The sequence below is a fragment of the Eupeodes corollae genome, chromosome 2 (genome assembly GCF_945859685.1).
Source record: "Eupeodes corollae chromosome 2, idEupCoro1.1, whole genome shotgun sequence".
Lineage (NCBI taxonomy): Eukaryota > Metazoa > Arthropoda > Insecta > Diptera > Syrphidae > Eupeodes > Eupeodes corollae.
This window is the reverse complement of record NC_079148.1, coordinates 137243545-137266057: the sequence shown is the minus strand read 5'-3', so window position 1 is coordinate 137266057 and position 22513 is coordinate 137243545. Positions and strand designations below refer to the sequence as shown.

Sequence of the window (22513 nt, the reverse complement as noted above, 5' to 3'; positions counted from 1 at the left end):
TCAACCTTACTGGAACTGTAGACGCCACCGTTGATTCCATCTCGAGAATTCGTCTGCTGCCGCCTGGATAAGGCCTTAGAGGAAACCACTCTCCCCCTCTCTCGTTTGCTGCCCGCAACAACTTTCCAGTGGGGTTGGAACCCAATCTCCAGTTGAGGTACTAGGCACCCGATGTTCATGGTATGAAGTTACCTGACAAAAAATCCAAACATATTTGGATAACATCGATTGATCGGTAACTATCGGGCGTCATAGCACGATTCCGCTTTCAGTGGTGTATGCTCTCTCTTTCCTTTCTATATGTTTGGTTCAATCGGCCTTTCCTGTTTTTTGTTTGTATCAAGTTTGGAAAGTCCTCAGACCGAAACAAGAAAACTCCAAAACTTTAAATTAAATAGTTTTTAGTTTTCTCGTATATAAAACATTTTACACTAACAACATTCTAAACATATATAAAAACTCTAAGTTCTCATCTTAACAATAATTAAATTAGCTAGCTTAACAATTCTATTAAAGTCTGTCTTTGAGTGGGCTCTCCAATATTTACATCGTCCCCATATAACAGCTGGGAAATTAGGACTTGCTATACCATGGAAGATTCGAGCTATATTCCTTCCAGTAAATGTATTATCCGGATACATATTTATTATTGAGTAAATATCCCCACTTATTTCATCATCGGTTACATTAGATTCCTAAAAAACAAAATATAGAAAAATCAATAAATTAAACAAAATAATTAAAACAAACCTCAACATCAAGAACCAAATCTTTGGGATAATCATTTTGGAAATAATCACGAATTATCACTTTTAACTTTTCTGAATTTTCTTCAGGGAAATTTTCAGTTGTGCAGGGAATATAAGATTTATAGGATACCGACGAGAGCCCTTGGAATACATATTGTAGCTGTAAAACGAAAATAAAAATAACATATGTAATAAAAATCATACTTTATCCATTTGACAAAATACACAAACCTGAATTAACTGTGTCTTCTCTTGTGTCACAGAACGACCATAAAGAGAATCGAGGGCTTCATCTATCTCGTCCAATGTAAAATCTCCAGGCGATTTCACTCTGAAGCCCAAATCAAAATATGAAACTGTTAATGGAGATCTCTTTGGAAGGCCGTTTTCTGAAATTAAAAACATTTAAAATAAATGATTTCTATAAAATGTATAAATTGAAAAGAAATAAAAACTAACGTGATATCCATTCAAGATTCTTCAATTGATATTTAACAACTCCACTATTCCATCCGATTGCCGCAGCAATATCAATCACAGAAAATTCAATAGTGTTGCTGTCCTCTTTGAAGGTTTTGTTTTTCAACTGCAAGGCTATGGCCATTGCCAGTGGAGGACAATCTTTAGCTGCATGTCTAAAATTATATAACATAAAACATCAAAACGAATAACTTAGGTGGAACTTTTTTTTTTACTTTAAATATTTGGCTCCTCCATAAGATACAACTTTGCACATTATATAAGCCGAGCTGAGCACATTTATACCCCAGCGACAATCCAACTCCAAATAGCACAGAAGTGTTGATATGTTCTCTTCTGGGATGTCCAAGGCTTGGACAGTTTTCTCAATTGAAATTCCAATTTCATGACCTGGACAGATTCTTTTTCGCGGTTGTTTTTTATCACTTGATTTCAAAAATCCTTCTGTTATGGGTTTATCATCGGTGTCAAACATATCCTCATCCCAATCGATGTCTTGGGACGCCTTGATTTCATCCTTATGCTCATTTACGAATTCACTATGGAAAATAAAACCGTCAACCAAGTAGAGAAAAAATTCAAAGACAAAACTAACTTCTTTTTAAAATTTTTATCACACGAACAAGGAATAAATAATTTCTGCAATAATTTGCGTATCACGTGTCTATCAATGGAATTGGCAAATATATGTCGACGTAGCTCGTTCTGATCGCCACCCTTGGAATCCAGAAACAAGTGGCAATGAGATATTTTACCATCGCGTCCCGCACGACCGATCTCTTGGACATAGCTCTCGAAATTCCTAGGCATATTGTAGTGAATGACCGAACGGATGTCCGGTTTGTTGATACCCATACCAAAGGCTATTGTGGCCACGACAATGCGAAGCTCGTTCTTCATAAAAGCGTTTTGTATCGTGCGCCGACGTGATGATGGCATACCTGCGTGATAGGGTTCTGCCTGCCAATTGACGCGTTTACGTTTCTTTGCACTCGCCGGAACATTATCAGATTTTCGATCCTAAAAGTTTCTGGGTTAAAAAGTTCAAACAACGATAAATAAAGAAACTTCTTACCTGCATGTAGGTTCTTATTTGTCCAGCAATGCGTTCGCATTCATCACGCCGGGTGCAGTAGATGATAATCGATTGGCATGCGTCGAACCTGCAAAACAAAAGGACTTAGGATGCACAGTAACTTTTTTTTTGTTTAAGCTTACCTTTTACTCAAGAGCAACCCTATCAGTGCTGCGTCTCTATTTGCATCCTTTGAAACGGACAATATCAAATTGTCTGGAAGGGGAATATCACTAATGATTCCCTTCTCACCATCGGGAATCCCCAAATGTCTGATAATACTCGTCCTAGTTGGCAATGTTGCTGTTGCGGTCAATCCCAGCACGGTCTTTACCCCGAGATTCTTTTGCAAGACCTTACAAATCATCAGATAGCTGGGTCGAAAGTTATGACTCCATTGGGACACACAATGCGCCTCATCAATACATGCAAATGCAATGGGCGGTAATTTCCTTAAAATCGAACCGAATCCTGTTGACTTTTCGCCAGCCACCACTGCCTCTGGGGACACCAACAATATATCAACTTCTCCATTGTTGATCATTTCGAGAATTTTCAATCGTTGCTGTGGAGTTTGATTGGTATGCAAGCAGTGTGCTCGTAGAAAATGCGGAACTCCATGGACTTGATCCTCCATCAGGGAGACTAATGGCGAAATTACCAAAGTTATGGAGCCCATTTTGCGGCTGTACAAATAGGCAGGCAGTTGATAGCAGAGGGACTTTCCACTGCCAGTGCTAAGAGTGACCAAAGTCGATTGGCCTGAGAGAATTCTCATGATGGCTCGATCTTGACCCTTGCGGAATTCGGTGTGGCCAAACATGCGAAGCACTTCATAGACTTCTTCTGTTGTTGCTGGGACAGATCCGTCTGGATTAAGCTCGTAGATAGCTCCGGATTTAGAGACAACATCGGGAGCGTTGAGTAGGCCAGCTTTCTCAAGGAAATCCTGGGGGATCTTGTGGCCTATGTACACTTTAGGCGGCGATGATGTTGGGACTGATGTTTTGACTTCAATCGGTTTCACTTCTGTAGTTTGAATTTCTTTATATATTTCTTGGACAATGTCTTCTTCTTCTTCTTTTATCTCCCCATCAACAGTACCTTCATCTTCGTCTTCTTGTTCTTCTTCTTCATCTTCTTCTTGCCTATAGAGGAGTGTGTTTGTAGCTTCTGGAAGTTTATCTAAATTACGGCTATGCACAGCCACTGCACTCTGACTAGCCATTTTCTCTGCTTCTTCCAGAGTCACATATGGACAGTCATCCTCCATTTCAACAGAAGCTGGCAACAGGGAATCACCTTTAAGTTTGCACTGCTGAGCGAAGTGACCCGGTTGGCCACACTGGAAGCACGTCAAGATGCCACCATCACATCCACCCATGTTCATTTTGGGACCCATCAAAGCGGCTGCCTTTTTCTGTTTCCATTGATTCTTCTTGTATTTGGAGAAGTTTACTGTTTTCTTACCACGACAAAAAACCTTCTTTTGGATATTGATTCGAACAAAGTTTTCATTTAGTTTTCCAGAAGCTATCTTTTCGCTTAATTTTTGTCTGGCTGCGTCACGTTTTTCGTTGACTGGAGCTAGCTTCTCTTTAAGTTCCTTGGGTGCTCCTATTTTATGGCTGATCTTGTTAATATAATCGTCTGCCACTGAATTGGCCAGCTCAAGATCGTCAACATTCGCTCTAGGGAGACATCTTAGATTTCTAGTTTCTAGAGCAAGGGTATACTTCATCTCTTCGGGATCTGGGGCTTTTCCGTCGAGGTCTGCTTCCAGGAGTTCCTCTTGTTCTTTTTGTTGTTTCTTTGAAATTCTTGTTGCTTGCTTTCGAGGAGCTGCCGTCTTCGGAACTACTTTTTTTGCTTTTGCCTTTGCCGTTGGTTTAGTTGCTTCCTTCTTTGCGGTAGGTTTCTTCTTTGTAGCTGTAGTTTTCTTTCGGGTTCGCTTGGGCTTTTCATCTGCGTCATCTTCAGATGAATCGATTTCTTTTCGTCTCCTCTTCTTTGCAACTACTGGACTCACTTCTCCTGACTTGGGAGCCTCCTCGCATGGATCTTTTGGATGTTCTTCAGACGGAATAGGTAGAGCTTTTATTGGTTCTTGGGCAGCAGCAACTGGAGTCTGCTGATTCTTGTCGATGGTTGTAAGAACTCGTCGTCGTTTCGCTATGCGCCGATATTCTTGTGTTTCCTTTTCATCTTCGCTATTCGACACGATGGAGTCGGAATCATTTTTGCTTTCCTCTGGTTTTGGGACTTCTTCAATTTCATTTGGTATGAGAGGTGTATCAAGTGTAGGCAATTCGTGTTTATTTTCCTGAGCAATTAATTGCGCGACATTTATATTACTCAGTCCCAATGGAACAGGATCCCTCTTTTGATCAGTTGGTATGAAGGGAATTCCATCGTCAGTGGCATTTCTATTAAGCCAACCGATGTCCAACTGAATAGGAATGTGTTTAGGTTTCTTAAGGCCCACAGAGGACATCGCATCGTAATTTGGTTCCTTGTTGGCCAATTCTTTAGCTCGCTGAGTAAGAATGGTCTCAAGATCGGGAAGTAGTTCCATAGGATCCGGAGTTTCCGATTGACTTGAGGCCACCGAAGACTGTGAGAGCTCTTTATTCGGTCTTGCCAAAGATTTTCGAGGATTCCTTTTAGAAAATGATGAACTCTTGAAAAGTTTTGCATTCAAATTGGACTTGAAAGCCTGGCGGACTGGGCTGGTGGATATTTCCTTTACGGGTTTTTTACTCACACCTATGCCCCACGCTTTTGCATTGTGATCGTTCTCCTCAACGGGCTCGAACTCTTTGATAACATGGTCTTCGTTTAGGTTAACTGCATTTATCAACTGCGTTGAAGATTTGAGATCAGTCAGATTTGAAAAACTAAGCGATGAATTCATATTTGAAATAGTAGATATATCCAGCGGAAGCTGTGGTCCACTAGAATTGTCTTGCATGCTTTCATCGGCGTCCCCTTGGGACGTTTCAAGAATATCAAACCCATCCTCGGAGAGTACATCGTTGAGTGTGTCTTCGAGGAATGAGGTTTTAAGTTTGTAGTACATTTTATATGAATCCCGAATATCTTTCGATGCATCACGAATATCATACTTCAATGGAAAATAATTAAAAAAACCTCAAATTTAAGTAAAGCTATAGATCAAGAGCTGTTCAACGTACCTACCTTCGAAGGGATTCTATTGTATTTCTTTTTAAAATCCTTTTCCCAGACTTTAACTCGGAGTTTGTACTTTTGGTATTTTTGTTTAAAGACGGGGTCGTCCATTATTTTAGTTGAAAAGCGAAATAGAAAGAAGAAATATTTATTTTTTGCAGAGTGGGCACGAAAATTTTTTGAAGAAAAATTTGAAAACACTATGAACTGTCAAACTTTGAGCGGGACAATTGTTTTTTGCAAATAATAGAAAACAGCTGTTGATATTAGGGTGAGTACACAATTAGTATGGGTTGTTGTTTATGGTGAATATGAAATGAACATGTTCAGTGAACAATCGAACCGATAGTTATATATAGCCTTTTCACACCAAACCCAAAACCGAGTTTTCGGCAAAAAGTTTTCGGAAACCCGAAAACGTTCACACCGAACATGTACACGTTTTTATTTGAAATTTTGTTTAACACTGGCTGTCAAATTTTGTATTGATGGAAAAATTTGGGAGTAAAAAGTTTTGTTTTTCTCAAATTATTTGTGAAAATAAAATTAATTCTAACCAATTCTTAGTTTACTTCAACCGGCCCAATTATTCACTAAGAAGAAGCTAATTGTGTAGAAAGCAACTTATAGGCGGGGTTGAGAAGAAGATTTTGAATGATTTCGTGTAGGTCCTTATGGCCGGAGCAGAAAAAATTAATTCCTAGTTCCAGATTTGTACCAAAATCACACTCATCCAAAGCTATCGCTGAAGCTGTTATGACGGGCTGCAATTTCTCCATAACCATCTCTTTGGCTTCTTCCTTTGGGGACTCGCCTGCCCTGTCCAAAGCAGTGAGGATCTTCTTGATGTTGGCATCGCTGTTTATCAAGGGGCGATATCCCACTGTTGGGTTTTTATTTATTGGAACTACGATTCCCACATTGTGGAATGTTTTGGAGCAAATTACCCTAGCCCGCTGCAACATAGCCTCCACCACAAATTTTCTTTCATACTTATTCTCCTCCACAAATGAACTTATCGCCTTTCGTCCTTGGGATCATCACGCCAGTAGCCATAATTAATTCCGGTTCCTCACTTAACAAAGAGCTTTCGAAACTCTAAAGGATCATAAAAGAACGGCCAGTGCCGCAAATAGTCACCGGGGCTTTTATTCTCGACGTTGTTCAATTTTGCCTCAAATTTTTCTGTTGCCACGCAGCTACCACGAAGTTTCCTCTTTTTGTGTTTTTTTTTTCTCTTCCATATTCTGTAAATAAAAAACAAAAAAGGATTATATTATTTTCCAGTCATCAGCTAGCTCTCAAGCTATAGCATCTCTTGTCTCGAATGCTTTTGTTTTACTTATTTCCTTATCTCTAACAAGTATTTTATCGTTAATATACAACCTTTTCTCTGAAATCATGCAAACGAAACCTAGTGGTAAATAGAAAAAACAGCAAAAGAATATGTATATTAGTTGATGATTTCCCTGAACTTTCAAAAATAATTGTATCGAAAATTGTCATTTAACCTGAAAATTAAAATTAAGCACTTAACTCAATAAGCATAAGAAAGAAAAGCACATAATATGAACGACTTTCTCAAATGTGTCAAAACACGAACTAAAAAGTTGCTCGAATGGACGACAGAATGGTTTCTGCATGTGCGCAGACTCTCATATAAGTATATAGTGCTCAGTTTCGAAACCAGACAGTTTCGAAATTAAAAGTTGCGCGCCTAGCCTTAAGGTACCAAAATCATAAAAAGTCTCTGAAATTAAATCTAAAAACGTCATAGAGGTTTACAAATGCACCGAACTTCAATCCAAAACCAACTGCATTAATGCTTTTTACTTTCTCAAAGTTCTCCCATTCATACTTCCAAAAAAGTGCCCTGGTGGAACCAGTCCTCAAAAAGCTAAGAGATGACAAAATGAGACTTTGGAGACTTTTAAGATACTCAAATTCAAGATTCAGAAGAGAAATGAAAATAAGCAAATCTAAAACTTTAATGGCATTTACTTTATAGACTTCAACCCAAATAATCCCGTCATCAACATTTGGTACAACATCTGCCGCCTCACTAGCCCCTCGTTCAGAAAAATGTGAAGAAACACCTACCAGTCCAATTTCTTCGCCTTAGTCAACTTTTCCAACGTCAACAGCTTCTCTGTACCACTCAATGACTTGAAAAACAACACACTTTCTAATAGAGCTGTGTGGCATGTGGCACTGTCCTGTTGAAACCACATATCTTCCAATTCGGGCCATACAAAGTTTTTTATCAACTCATGCTTGCGAACACCATTAAGAGACTACCTGACCAGCCTCATATTGGAAAATATTCGGCCCGAAGATTCCGCTAGCCTAGCGCACCAAACAGTTACTCTTTGTGGGTGCATTGGTTTTTCGACAATCACTCTTGGATTATAATTCGCCCAATTGCGGCATTCTGCTTATTGACAAATTCACTGAAATGAAATTGTGCCTCATTACTGAATACGATTTTTTCTAAAATTGATACATGCACTGTTGCCAATTCTTGGCACCATTCTGACCATTAACGGCGTTTGAAATGGTCAAGAGGCTTAAGTTCTTGAGTCAATTTCAGAATAAGTCTGAATAACTTTAATGCGTTGCTCGATTGTGTATCTTTTTTTTTTAGTTCAAATCGAATTAGTGTGAAATTGAGGAGAAATGTCAACTGAAATGTAGGAAAAGCTTGACGTTTAGGTGTGGTTCACATTAAACACAGGTTCTTAAAATTTAACCACCCTTTATTTACGCTGTGACGTTTTTATCTTTTGTAAATTTATTGATTTAAAAAAAACTACAGAGAACATTTTTGAATTGTTGATTGCGCTAATAACTCCGGTTCTAAGCTATCTTTTGAAGAAATACAAACTCCTACATAAAACTGCATTTTTTTTACTGTAGGTTGTTCAAGCTGTGAAGAAATTGCGAACATTACTAAGGATGATGATAATGTTAATACGGTCGTAAAATTAATTCATACTTTCAAAGTGTGTCGTTAGAAAAAGTATGAAAATAATGATAATTGCAATTTAATAACAAGCTCAAAGTCGTAGATATTAATTTTAATTAAAGGAAGAGCACACTTTTTTCGTTGGAGAGGGTTATGAGTAGTTAAAATGTTTAGTTAACGATTGTATGTTTCCAATCCAAGGGCATAACCCAAATGCCGAAAGACTCACAATACACTTACGAATAAACGTTAAGCTTAAGCAAAAGCTAAGACACAGAGATCCTTTTAAAAAGTTAGTTTGTTACATTTGGAAGACTTGAATTCAATTTAAAGTTTGTAAAAATCTTCCTCTGCTTATACCTACAACATTTATTTTTTTTCAAACAGGTCTTGAAAGAGTTGAATACAATTTCCTATCACCCAGAGTCCTCAATCAGGTTCTGACCCAAGCTAGCAATGTTCTCCTTGACCTCGACTTCATTAATATTTAATTATGTTTAAGTTTTCATTTTCCCACAGAAATGTATCATCCAAAAGTGATATATTCTCGATAACCTGTAACTATTGGTGCTACAGTCCTGTGTGAACTAGGGCCTCATCCAACAAACATCTCTATCTAGCTCGGTCCTTAGCTAGATGTCTCTAGTTTCGCGCTCCAAGTTGGGTGAGGTCACCTTCCACTTGTGCGCGCCACCTGATTCGCGGTCTTCCTCTACTGCGCTGTCCTGTGGGTGCGGATTCGAAGACTTTCTGGGCCGGAGCATTGGTTTCCATTCGCTCTACCTGACCCAGCCATCTTAGTCGTTGGACTTTTACCCTTCTGGCTAAGTCTACGTCGCTGTACATCCCGTACAGCTCGTCGTTCAATCTTCTCCTCCACTCCCCTTCGATGCATACGGGACCGTAGATGACACGAAGAACTTTTCTCTCGAAGCGACCCAAGGTGCTTTCATCTACTTTTGTCCATGCTTCTCCACCGTATAGCAGGACGGGGATGATAAATGTCATATATAGCAACACTTTCGTCGCTCGAGAGAAGACTTTACCACTCAATTGCTTTCTTAGTCCAAAGAAACAGCGGTTAGCAAGAGTTATTCTGCGTTTGATCTCAGCGCTGGTGTTGTTTTCTGCGTTTGCAGCGGAGCCAAGGTAGACGAAGTCCTTGATTACCTCAAGGTTACGTCTGTTGATGGTGACGTTTTCACCAAGACGTGCGTGTTGTATGTCATTTTTTGACTACAGCATGAACTTTGTTTTGCCCTCATTAACCGTTAAACCCATTTTAGCCGCCTCTGCCTCAATACTCACAAAAGCCCCATTGACATCACGCTGAGTTCTTGAGATTTTGTCAATGGGCAGGTTCAGACGACATAAAGGACTTGAAAGTAAGGCAAGTTTCTTGCATCTGATTGGCCAGCTGTCAAAAAATTGCCTTCCAATTAAGACAAATTTATTTGAAAGTTGAATGGAAAGTTAGTTAGAAAATCTCCCTAACTATCAAGTAAAGTCAACTTATGTCAAAATGACAATTGATCATGTTTTTTCATTCAACTGAAAGCTGAACTTTATTATTCTATGATTTATTTATTTTCTGCACGCCTTCATTTAATGCTTTCTGTGAAAAGCTTGGAAAAAAAATAAGTAATATTTCTTTACAAATGGTGATGGACTTTTAGCTTGATTGAGGAGTGTTCTGTAGACAGTAATGATTTTGGTACTTTTTGTACTATGAACTTGAAGTAGAGGTTTATGAAGTAAAGTTCTGCATTTGAAATTTATGACACTTAAAAAACTAACCAGTTGCCTTGGTCAAAATGAACGTTCAAAGAATGAAGTTGACTGCAAATGAAGCCCCTTATGTTGTCTGAACCTGCCCAATGTCATCAGCAATTGGATAGACTTTTGAAAGGTAGTGCCTCTAGTGTTGACGTGTGAGCTCTGCACTATTCTTTCAAGTACAAAGTTAAAAAACGTCACATGACAGTGTCTAAACTTGTCTAAAACCTTTTTTGACATCGAAAGGTTCTGTTAAGTTGTTTCCAACCTTTATGGAGCAGTGTGAATTCTCCATGGTCATCCTGCACAAACGGACGAGTTTGGCAGGGATGCCAAAACTAGTATAAATCTCGTCCCTGTAGATTCTGTCATATGCGGCCTTGAAATCGATGAAAAGATGGTGGGTGTCGATTTGGTGTTCTTGGGTTTTTTCCAGGATCTGCCGTAATGTGAATATTTGATCAACTATGGACTTTCCTGGTCTATAACCACACTGATAAGGACCTATCAGGTTGTTGACGATGGGCTTTAGACGCTCACATATTACGGCAGAGAAGATTTTATAGGCGATGTTAAGTAGACTGATTCCTCTACGCGCACACTTCTCATGCCCTCTCTTTGTCCTTCTGAGAAGTCGGTGTTCCTCTCGCTCCTTCTGCTCATAGAGCTTATGAACAGCTCTCGTCCTTTTATGCAGCGCCGCTTTGAGTACCTGTTGTTTGGCTGCATTTGCCTGCCGACATTCCTCATCAAACCAGGGGTTGCTTGTTGGTGGCTGTTTGAAACCCAGCACATCAGAAATATAAACTTAATAATAATGCTACAATTTAGCCCGAAATTACTTTAAAATGTCAGACTTCTTTGCGTTTTGGTAATGACGAAAACTGCCAAGCGTTGGCGGCGGCTCCAAATATTGAACATTATGTTGACGGATTAACGACCGATACAACAATATTAAATAAATTAGTTTTTAAAAATTGATCGTATGTATTCGTTACCGCTCATAACGTAACAGATAACATATGCCTTATAACAATTAACTGAGTTTTAAAAGTCCTTGTCCAATCAGCTATTGACCCTGATATTATTTTGGAGAAAAACCTTTCATTAAAGTCACAGTAGGATATTTTTAAATACTTTATATACTCGGTTGTTCTAGCGAATTTCAAATGAGTCGACAATATCTTTATTTTTCCGAATGTCAATTAAATTCTCTATAAAACCAATAATTAAAAAAGAAAAAGCACTTACAAATGAAGATAAAGAAGGTTTGATTGTAATTTCTCAAGAACTTACTACAAATAAAACAATTTGGTGTAAAAGGTTAGTAATTTTTTCGATATTACTTAAACTTTGTAAATTGATTTGTTTAAGGTTTGCCATAGAACTTTTTCTTGAAGAATAAAAAAAAGAAGAAAGTGTTTTCTCATGCAATAAATAATTTACTTTTTGTATTCTTCAATACAAAAAAATGTTATTTTGTGTTTTATTTTTCTTGTATTTTTTTAACCAATGACAATTATATGGCAATAAATAATAAATGAGATAATAATTAATAAGTTGTTTATTGCATGATTTTGTGTTCTTATCTTTTTAAGTAGCCTACTTAATTTAAGTAATATTTTTCTCGTTACATTCATTTTGTTCTTATTTTTAAATGTCTGGTTCATAATCCGGGAAGGGAAAAATGAAAAATATTAAGTGAATACACATGCGATAGATATTGTTGAATCTCAAGAACAATGGATTTACAAGTACAAGTACCTAATAATATCGATAGTTATATTTTATCTAATTTTTGTGTGTGTAGTGTAAAAAAAGAACTTGCCAAGTTGCACAGGTGGTGTAGATAAAAACCAATTTCCTTTTTTAGTTCTTTTTATCTTTATTTTCAGAGTTGTCAACAAAAGAATAATTTTACTTAAAATGTTTCAAGTTTCAATGATCTTGCTAAAAATTAAATAAAATACTTCAAATGCCCAATTTTTGTATGAGCAACACCAAACTTTTAAAAACAGCATTCCGAACTTTTGCAATTTTTTGGTTTGTTACTTATAATTTCTGATCCACTGTATATAACAGTAATTTTTCACATTTATTTTAGAAAATGAAGTTACTCATTGCGTCTCTTTAATTTAAGACAAGGAAATCGACAATATGTCCCGTTAAGAGAGCAAAGCATCATGAAAGAACTGAGAAGACAAATATGCACCTGTGCAAAACATATGCAAGTTTTTTTTTACAGTACCTCATTCCTGATTTGCCCTTTAGTCAATTACATTCTTTTGACATTGATTTTTAAGCTGCATAATTTAAAAGTGTTTTAATATATTTTTTTTAAAAGAAAAACTATTTTAAAATATGGGTGGAAATAAATATGATAAACATACTAAAAAATTAATTATCGAAGCATTTAAGAGCGGGATAAGGCAAAGGGAAATAGGAAAGCGGTTATAAATTCATGAGTCGACCGTTTCTAGGGTTATTTGAAGGGATCGAAATAATTTGCCCATAGAAACAAGACACTCTGGTGGTCGTCCACGTAAAACGGACAATCGCATTGACCAAAGAACCATTTATCTCGTCGGCTCAATTTAACAGTGGATTCAAGCACTGTACGTAGCCGTGCCCAAGAGGTGAATTTAAGAGCATATCGAGCAGTGAAGTAGTACCCGTGACATGATGGTTAGTGCGTCGGACTGTCATTCCAGAGGTCTTGGGTTCAATTCCTGCCTGTGCCACCCGAAGTTTCATTCACGGGTACTGCCTCTTGCGAGGAATTGAGAAATTCTCCAAGAGTAAATCATGTAATGAAAAAGTGCTTTCTCAAATTAGCTGTTCGGATTCGGCATATAAACTGTAGTTCCCCCCATCCCTGCAATTACTTGCACACAGGAATGGTTAAGAGTTGTAGGTCACTTGGCCCTGGTTCTTTACGGACTGTTGCGCCACCTAATTTATTTATTTATAGAGCAGTGAAGAAGCCGTTGTTGACCATAAAATATCGTCAAAGAAGGTAAGGCTTGTGCGAAACTCTGTAAAGATACTCATTTCTTGAAATTAAGGTTAGAATTTGCCCGCAAATACTCAAACTGGTCTTTGTAACGATGGAAAACAGTTCTATTTAGCAATAAGAGCAAATTTAATATTCTTTCTGCAGACGGTATAGCGTTTGTGAAGCGAGAAACTAGGACCCGATATAAGCCAAATCATGTTCGGGCTTCTTTGAAACATGGGAGTTGTGATATTATGTATCGATTCTGCTACAATAATATACTGCAATAGTAATGCTTCCATATGCCGGGGAAAAGGTGCCGTTGGTGTGGAGATTCCAACACGACAACGATCCGAAATACACCCCGAAGTGTGTTAAAGAATTTATTGGAGGTCAAAAAAGTTGAAATGCTAGATTGGCGAGCTTAATCCCCTGACTTGAGCCCCTTCAAAAATTTGAGGAGAATTTTCAAACTCCGAGTAAGAGGCCAGCGGTTCTCGTTGACAAAAGCTCTATTCGAAGCACTGCAGACCGATTGGGGGTTTATTCCCATGAAGACAATAAACTCCCTTATAACCTCAATGCCAAAAAGATGTGAAGCTGTAATAAAAAATAAGGGTTGTTTGACCAAAAATTGAGAAATTTTGAGTTTTTAATATTTAGTCCAGTAAACTTGCAAATGTTTTGCTTCGCCTTTGTATCCCTTCATTTCTTAGAAATACTTTAGGCATGTAGAGAAAAACATTGGGACTCAAGGGACTCAAACGTTTAAAAGTTTAAATAATTTTATTCTAATATTTTGTATGTCTTCTGTGGGCTTAGACATTCAAAAAGGTAGATTGAAATCAACAAAATTATTCTAGACGACTTTTCTGCTCCCACTCATGGGTCATGACTCATGACCATGAGTGAGGTGAAATTGACTTCGAGTTGAGGTAATTGCTTTCTTCATCTTGCGTGATGACCATTGACTGCAGCATCAATAGGGCTACCACTAGTTTGTTTTTAGCTACATATTTTCTTAATTTACATTTTGGTAGATGTTATAAACATTCTTTTGAGTTTAGAATTCGTCTAAGTTTGAAAATGAAAAATAGCGTACAGATTGTATGCGTTCAGTTTAACCCTGCAGTCGTCACGCCCAGCTATTTATGCCCTATATCACCTGAAAAATAAAGGGTTTTCCGGTAAGAAGTTTCATTTTGATTGGCCATCTATTATGTTGGGCTGTCACTCTTGAAGCCCTCATTTTTTGAAGTTTGACAAGTAAAACATATCTTATTTCTAAAAATACAACGATACACTTTTCAACAATGCATTTAAATTGTTGAAATTTACTACGAAAATGTGAAGCACCTCCTTGGCAGGCAATTTTCGTCTAAAAATCATTTTTAGTAATGAGGCCTATTTTTACATCATAGGCTGCGTTAACTAGCAGAATTGTTGCATTGGGTGCAAAAATACTCAATTATTTGTTAGTAATTGGGTGTTTTGATTTTAAGTTCCAGAAGTCAAAGAAGTGATTTTTTAAGAACCTTTTATCAACTCTTAATCTCATTGTTTAGTGAGGTTTTAGCTTGGCAGTTTAGTGTAGCTATGGATTTGGCGTCTATTTTTATTTATTTCGAAGACCATGCTACGTTCTCTGTGCTACGTTAAAGGTAAGATTTATGCCTAATGCTCCACATTCGGTTCAAGACATTTAAGATGGAATTCTTGGAGTTAGCAAGAACATACAGCAGGAAATGTGTATGGTTTTGCAACGAACGCTATTTTACTATTATCATTATTCATTGTAAATTAAATATACATATTCTTACCAATAAAATAAACATTCATAGATTATTTTTTAAAAAACTCGTTTTTTTAAATATCAAAATGAAACCTCTTATTGGAAAACTGTGTATTTAAATCGTTAAAATATTTTTTTTTCAATAAATATCTGTTAATGCGCATCATTTATTTCAAAAGTTAACTTTATTAAAAAACTGAAATTATTTGTATGTATTTTGTAGTACATTCTAAATTGTATTTCGATTTCAAAATTAAATATATCTCAAGTGAAAATTTTAATAGTTTTTATAATTCTAGACGATTTAAAATCTTCGAACTGAAAATACACAACGGTAATCCTGTTCTTTTACAACAAGCAACTGGTCACTTATCGAACATCTCAACCGAACCGTATTACCGCACACAAGACACAACTTGCCAATACTTATCGATTCCATACCCAACATCACACATACGATAGGCTTGCCACATTGAATAAATTGGTGTATCTTTTTACAAAAAATGTATTGAACTATAAATAGCCCAAATATAATCTTAAGCGATATTTTTCTTCACACAAATTAATTATAACCGAATAGAGCATTAATTATAAAATTATTAAACTTGTGAATCAGACAGAAAAGCATTTTCAAATATGTAACATAAGCAACAAGTTTTTTTTAAATAATTTCTACCTTGTGAATAGAAAGTAGCTCTAAAAAGTTATTCAATCCTAAACATTCACATACAGTGGTGGTTATATAAATAGCAGACATATTGATCTTTTATTAAATTAAAGTGAAAGGAGCATTTAAGGTTTATGTACATAAAGTTTTTATTGCTTTAATTTAATTTCATATATTTCTTAATGTATTAGGAACCATAAGTTTCATAGTTTCAGTTATTTCTGTAAGAAAATCGTTAGTAAACATTTGTCATTATAGGTGCACATTTAATTAGCACATGTGCTATTAAATTGAATTTACCTTTTGATTTCTTCATTTTACTTAATATTCAGTTGGAAAACAATTGCTGGCAATCACGGCTTGGCATCTTCTTGGCAGACTTTCCACCAATTTTCTGCACCATTGGTGTTGAATACCAAGCATTTATGTTTTTATAAATATTTTGATCCATTATATATTTTTTCCACCTGATCCGAATCTGTAGAACTTTAATTCATCACTCCAGAGCACGTTTTTCCAAAAATTAAAAGGCTTTCTTAGGTGTTCCTTAGCAAACTGAATTCTGCACTTTATATTTTTTTTGAGACGAATGGTTTTTTCTGTGATATGCAGCTCCTTAATTGAATTTCATTCAACCGCCGTCTGATTGTCCGAGAAGACACAGAAATACAGTCATGTAAATCAACAACAGATTTTATTTGGTTTGAAGTCTTAAATGGGTCTGCAGTCGAAGCACTTTGTATTAAATGATCAGCTCTTAATGTGGTTTTTCTTGCACATGGGTCTCTCGAAACGTTTTGTGAAGTTCCAAATGTCTCAAGGTGGTGAATTACGTTGTAAACAAGCTTTCTTGAACAATTTCATAGCTCCAAAATTTCCGAAATCGTCTCTCCTTGAGCTTTCATCCCATTTATCCTCTGTGCAATGTGGTCGTTTTTCCATGTCTATCAAATATTTTGTACAGACATTTTTCTTTTAAATTCATGCATAAGCACTTACCGGTCAATTAATTAAAATAAAAGTGAGTGAAAGTTTACTTGTGCTAATTAAATGACAAACCATTAACAATGATCTTTGACTAGTTTCACATAAAGTCCACCTTTTAATAAAAAACATGAAAAATCTAACGGTTATTCTCTCGGGGTTTCATTAGTTTAAAGCAAAGATATTTTGTGAGAAGAGCTGAGTTTTGTATGCAATTCGCCATATACAAGGTAAAGTGTGCTATTTATGTATCCACCACGGTATGTACACAAATGACAGATGTAAACATGAAAAATAAGAAATATTTATGTATGTATATCCTAAAACTTTAAATAAAATCTTTTATTTATAATTAAAACAGAATCAAATATTTACTATTATTGAACGTTTGTGTTTTTATGGAAAACTGATTATAAAACGTCAAAATCAGTGTTCTCTAACTTTGAAGCTGGGGTTACACTTCGTTTGATCTAATATTTGCTTGACAACGTAGAGACTAGAATAGTGAATACATCCAATGAAGCTACCAGATTTTTAAATCCCATAGAAAGTCTGATTTGTCTAACTAAATTTGTTTTCATTACATAACGTTCGTATGTCCATACATTCGGGATACCATTTTTTGTCGTCCATTTCTCAAGAACAAGTAAAGATATTGGCTTCAAATATATTTTGTCTTACAGAAAAAGAAATCGAAATATGAAGAAAGGACTTTCAAAAAAATTGAGTGAGCGTTTTTTATAAATTCAGAAACTAAAAAAAAAAACATTATTAAAAGTAAGTAAAAATTAGTATTCGATTCGAACATTTTCCCAGAAATTAAAAAAATATTATTTTGAACATTCACATATTTCTTATAAAAATCCAACAACTAGCTTTTTTCATGAAAATTTAATTCTAAACTAAGCGAACAAAATTTGTAAAAGTTTAAAAAACAATTTTTGGAACAAAATCAGAAAAATTTAACTGAAAACTCGCACACAGGAATGGTTGAGAGTTGTGAGTCACTAGACCCTAGTTCTCAATAAAAATTTTGGAGGTGACAAATTTTTTTTTCAGTTTTATTGATTTATAAAAATACCGTTAAATGGATTTTTTTCAAAAAATACACTTCTTTGATATTCAAATATTCATCAATTCGATTTTTCTGAAAATGTGTCCTAATGTTGTAAACGATATTTCTTATAAGTAAAAATTAGTTAGAAGCTATGATCGCAAATTTTTGAAAAGATATTTGAGTCGAAAATCATTTTTTACCAACTTTTGTTAATTTTTTTTGGTTTTTAATTATTTGTAAAAAAACTATCGATTCGATTTTTTTCAAATTTTTACTGAATGTTGACAACAATATTTTTTGAAAGATAAAAGTAAATTAAAGCCAATATCTTAAAGTTTTGAGAAGATATTTGAGTCGAAAATCAATTTTTACCAACTTTTATTAATTTTTTTTTAGATTTTTAATTTTTATAAAAAAACTGTCAATTCGATTTTTCTTAAAATTTTATCAGATGTCAAAAACATTATTCTTCGTTGCATAAAATTGTTTTGGATATGAAATCATATTTTAGTAGTAAAATTTTGGGGGTGACAACATTTTTTTTTTCATTTTTTTTGATTTATAAAAAAACCATTAAATGGATTTTTTTTTTCAAAAAAACACTTCTTTGATATTACGTTACAATATATTATATACAATTTAATTCAAGTATCTAGCGTTTTTGGTTCGTAAGATATTTAGGGTTAACCAAAATTTTCAACTTTTTTTTCAAACTGCTATGGTATAAAAACCGCCCACGCAATTTTCTTGAGAGCCCACTCTGCATCTTTCTGCCTTATCATCTGTATATCAAAATTTATTTGAAATATATATCTCTTCTGGTTCTTGAGCTATGGACCACGAAAAAAACGTCGCGAATGTACGAACGTACGTACACATGCACGCACAGACATTTTTCTAAAAATCTTTTATTTCGACTCTAGGGACCTTGAAACGTCGAGAAATGTCAAAATTTTCAATTTGACAAATCGGACCCATTACAATAACTTCCTATGAGATGTTAATACGACCACTCAAGCAAAAAAAAGTAATTTAATTAAAATGCTTTTTTGGTAATTTTCAGCTTTTAATCAAAAACAAATAAAAGCAATAAATTCTCAAATAAAAACAACAGTAGGTAATCTTGCAGTATTGAAAAATTACAAAATAATTTTTTTCAAAAACTGCACAAAGTTTTGACTTGATTTAAAAACTGGCTAATAAAACAGAATGTTGGCTTTAAAAAAATGTTTCATATTTAATTGTTAGTATTACAGAAGCAAAACAATCAGAACTCAGAGTAGCATTATCAACAATCAACTGGGATATTCTGGGACTATCCGAGCTAAGAATTTTTGGACAAGACATAATTGAAAACCAGAATGATATATTCTGTTACATTGGTGAAACCAAAGGCTTGCATGGAGTTGGATTTCTCTTAAAAAAGAGTTTAAAGGACAGAATAATAAATGTACGATTTTTTAGTGAAAGGATATGTAGCCTATGTTTAAAAATACAAAACACAAAAATGAAGGTAATTCAGGTTTATGCCCCGACCAAAACAGCAACTGACGAAGGAATTTCGAACTTCTACAATTTATAAAACAAAAACGGAGATAATGTATGTTATAGGAGATTTCAACGCCAAGTTAGGGAAACAGATTGACAACGATGAAGAAGTAATGGGACCATTTGGATACGGACGAAGAAACAAAAGAGGAGACCCACTTATAAAGTGGCTGGAAGAGACGAATCTCAGATTTGCAAATTCTTTCTTCAAAAAGAGAGAAACACAGAAATGGACCTGGATTCACCCGAATGGGATAACAAAGAATTTCATCAACTTCCGGACAAATACAAAATATGCTCATAGAATTGACAAATGAATGCAAGAAAGTTGGACTTCATATCAATAAGTCAAAAACTAAGATAATGACTAACCGTATTAAAGATGACATATTGCTGGATAACGAACACATAGAATGTGTAGAAGACTATACTTATCTAGGACAGACTAAGTCATTCATTAACCAAGAGAAAAAAGATTTGGAGTCTAAAACAAATATTACAATCGAATCTAAGGGACGAAACACGAAAATATATACTAGACTCTACTATTCTACCTGTTATGACGTATGGGTTACAGACTATATCCTTGACTTCAAGTTTACTTGACAAAATAAGAAAAATCATTACAAAATGGAAACCACCAGAAAGCAGAAGACCAATTGGACGACCGAAGAAAAGAGGGGCAGACGATTTGCTTTAAGAAAGACAAAGTTGGTACAATGACGCAAAAGATAGAGATCTTTGGGCAACATTGGGGGAGGCTTATGCCAGATCATAGAATTTTGACACGAATCCATTTATTTATTCAAACTTTGCTATTTTTTTAATATGTTAAAGTTGATTTAAAAAAAAAAAATATGTCAATTTATATAGTAATTAATTCAAAAGAAACAGAAAATGTAAACAAAAATGTCAAAAAAATCAATAATGGCAAATAAAAGCTTATAATAATAATAATAATAAAAATTACCGTTATTTCTTAATTATTTTTTTCCATTTTAAATAATATTTTTTTTTAATTGCCCTTACTGCCTAAACGGGGGGATATAGACCCCCCCTCCTATAGTAAAAAAATGCATGTTTTTAACTGTTCTATACAAATCCGTCATTAAACTTTGTCGCCTAAGTTATCGTACTCCTGCCTAAACAATTTTTGGAACAAAATCAGAAAAATCATCATAGCTTCTTTTTTTAATTAAAATTTATATAATAATAATAATAATTTTGGCCTATCCAACTAATAATGTAGGACATGGCAACCCTAATACTCGCCCATCGGTTGGTTACAACCAGCGTTACCACTTTACTTCAATTGAAGTAGATCTACTTTTTTTTTCAAATAAATTTAAAATCTACTTCCTACTTCGCACCATCATCAAAATACTGAAATCTACTTCGTTTTTAATATCTTGTTTTTACCTACTTCAATTTTAATAAGAATAGTTTGAATCTACTCCTTATTTCTCTTACTCTTCTATGTAGTCTTAAAACTTTCTAGAGAATTAAAAATCGCTTGAGTATTTGCAGTGAAGTTACGTCTTATCTTATCTATTCTAGCGTAACCCTTTTGTCATTTTCGACATATGTACATACATGAAAGAGCCAAGAAGGACCTTGATAATAATTTCCAGGCAAAAGGGCTGTTGAAAATGTCTAGGCCGTATTTCAATAACAACGACTTGATTTTAGAAAAGAATGCCCTAATTCTCATGGTTTCACATTTCAATAGTTGAAAATTATTTATTCTTTTTGTTTCGTTTCGTTAACAATCCTTAACGACGTTTTCAAAGCTTATCGATCTCAAAATAACAAATTTACAAAGTTTGAAATTGTAAATATATTTATCTATCTTACATATAGGCATTGAATAATTACAATTAATTGCAAGTTTTGTATTCGTAAACAAATTCGAATTCGAGATTTTAATCGAACGTGACATTACGATGGTAGAGAAGACGAAAAAAGTGGGTCCACGATTTTTTCAAACTAAAAATAACAGTAGTTTCAATACAATACATTTGTACGGTCAAAAATCGATAATTCGATTTTTTTTCAGAAACAAACCGATAGATTTTTTTTAAATTCTTGCTAAAATTTGTGTTCTTAGTTTAGCTTCTTTCAATATAAAAAATATTTTTGTATTGCTTCACAAGGCTACCCCAGCTAGAACCCTTATTTTGTTTTTAAGTTTTCTCAAGAACTAAACTATTTATTTTTCTGCCAAAAATATCATTGTTTTTATTTTTAATTTAAAAACAAATATTATTTATTTCGAAATTCGATTTCTTGAAAATGGGTTATCATTTTTTACAAAATTGAAATGCCAGTCGTCTAATAATAAGTTCAAAATTTTGTTACCAAAAATATTTTTAAACTAAAATTTAAAAACGATTTTCAAAAACAAATTTAAAAAAATTTTATTTTTTTCTTGATAAATGAAATGGCATTTACATTTTTGAAAACAAACCTTTTTGCAGGTACATTTTAATTCAATACACGAAATAGTTTCACGCAGACATTTTTGAATACATAAGTGTGTTCATGCGAACCAGTCGTGCATTTTATTTTGTTTCTGTTATTTATTTTAAGTTGTGCTCTAGTCTTATTTTGGATTTGATTTTTTGCTTTCAATATGGAATGATATTTTCAAGTTGTCCAAAAACAAAGATAAAAGGTTTGTTGATGTAATGAAATTGTATTACGATTACAATAACTATTTCTTGAAGAGCTCGTCCTTTGCAATAAAAACATCCTAAAGTCACACGAGCCAAATCTTTGCTTTTGCTAACTAAGATTTAATTTAAGAAATGTTACATTAACATATTGAAGTATATGATATGAAACCTTCAATAATTATTTTTTTTTTTAATTTTTTTATTGAAATATGTAATGTAATTTAAAAATATGTAGAATAATATGAAAAAGTTAATTTTTGAAATCTACTTCCATTTTTCGCAATCTACTTCACTTTTTTCCTAAAATCTACTTCCACTTTTTTTTGAGAAGTGGTAACGCTGGTTACAACACCACCAACTTTGACTAGACGTCACGACACGATACGACCACGACAAGTTTTCTAGCCGCTTCATATTTTGTCTTAGTTTTTGATTATTTCAGTTTTACTTCGAGTTCCGATCAAACAATATTACTTTTTCGGTGGCGGTCATGTTTTGTTACTATTTTATTCATAGTATCTCATAAATACCTACGACAATTTATAAATATTTTATATTTCG

The 22513-nt window shown here is 34.6% G+C and overlaps 1 protein-coding gene across 2 annotated transcripts; it reads right to left on the bottom strand.

The window, feature by feature from the left end:
- Positions 1-404: 404 nt before the first annotated feature.
- On the bottom strand, positions 405-5689 carry LOC129947970 (uncharacterized). Of its 2 annotated transcripts, none has more exons than XM_056058759.1 (9): positions 5503-5689; positions 2448-5428; positions 2305-2392; positions 1825-2249; positions 1445-1768; positions 1209-1384; positions 981-1138; positions 751-909; positions 405-695 (listed from the first exon to the last, which is right to left on the bottom strand). In XM_056058759.1, the coding sequence occupies exons 1-9, from the start codon at positions 5602-5604 to the stop codon at positions 462-464; spliced, it is 4647 nt and encodes a 1548-aa protein (XP_055914734.1). In that variant the 5' UTR covers positions 5605-5689; the 3' UTR covers positions 405-461. The 2 variants fall into 2 exon arrangements, with proteins under 2 accessions (XP_055914734.1, XP_055914736.1); XM_056058761.1 differs by having other exon boundaries at positions 5499-5617.
- Between the last annotated feature and the right edge of the window lie 16824 nt (positions 5690-22513).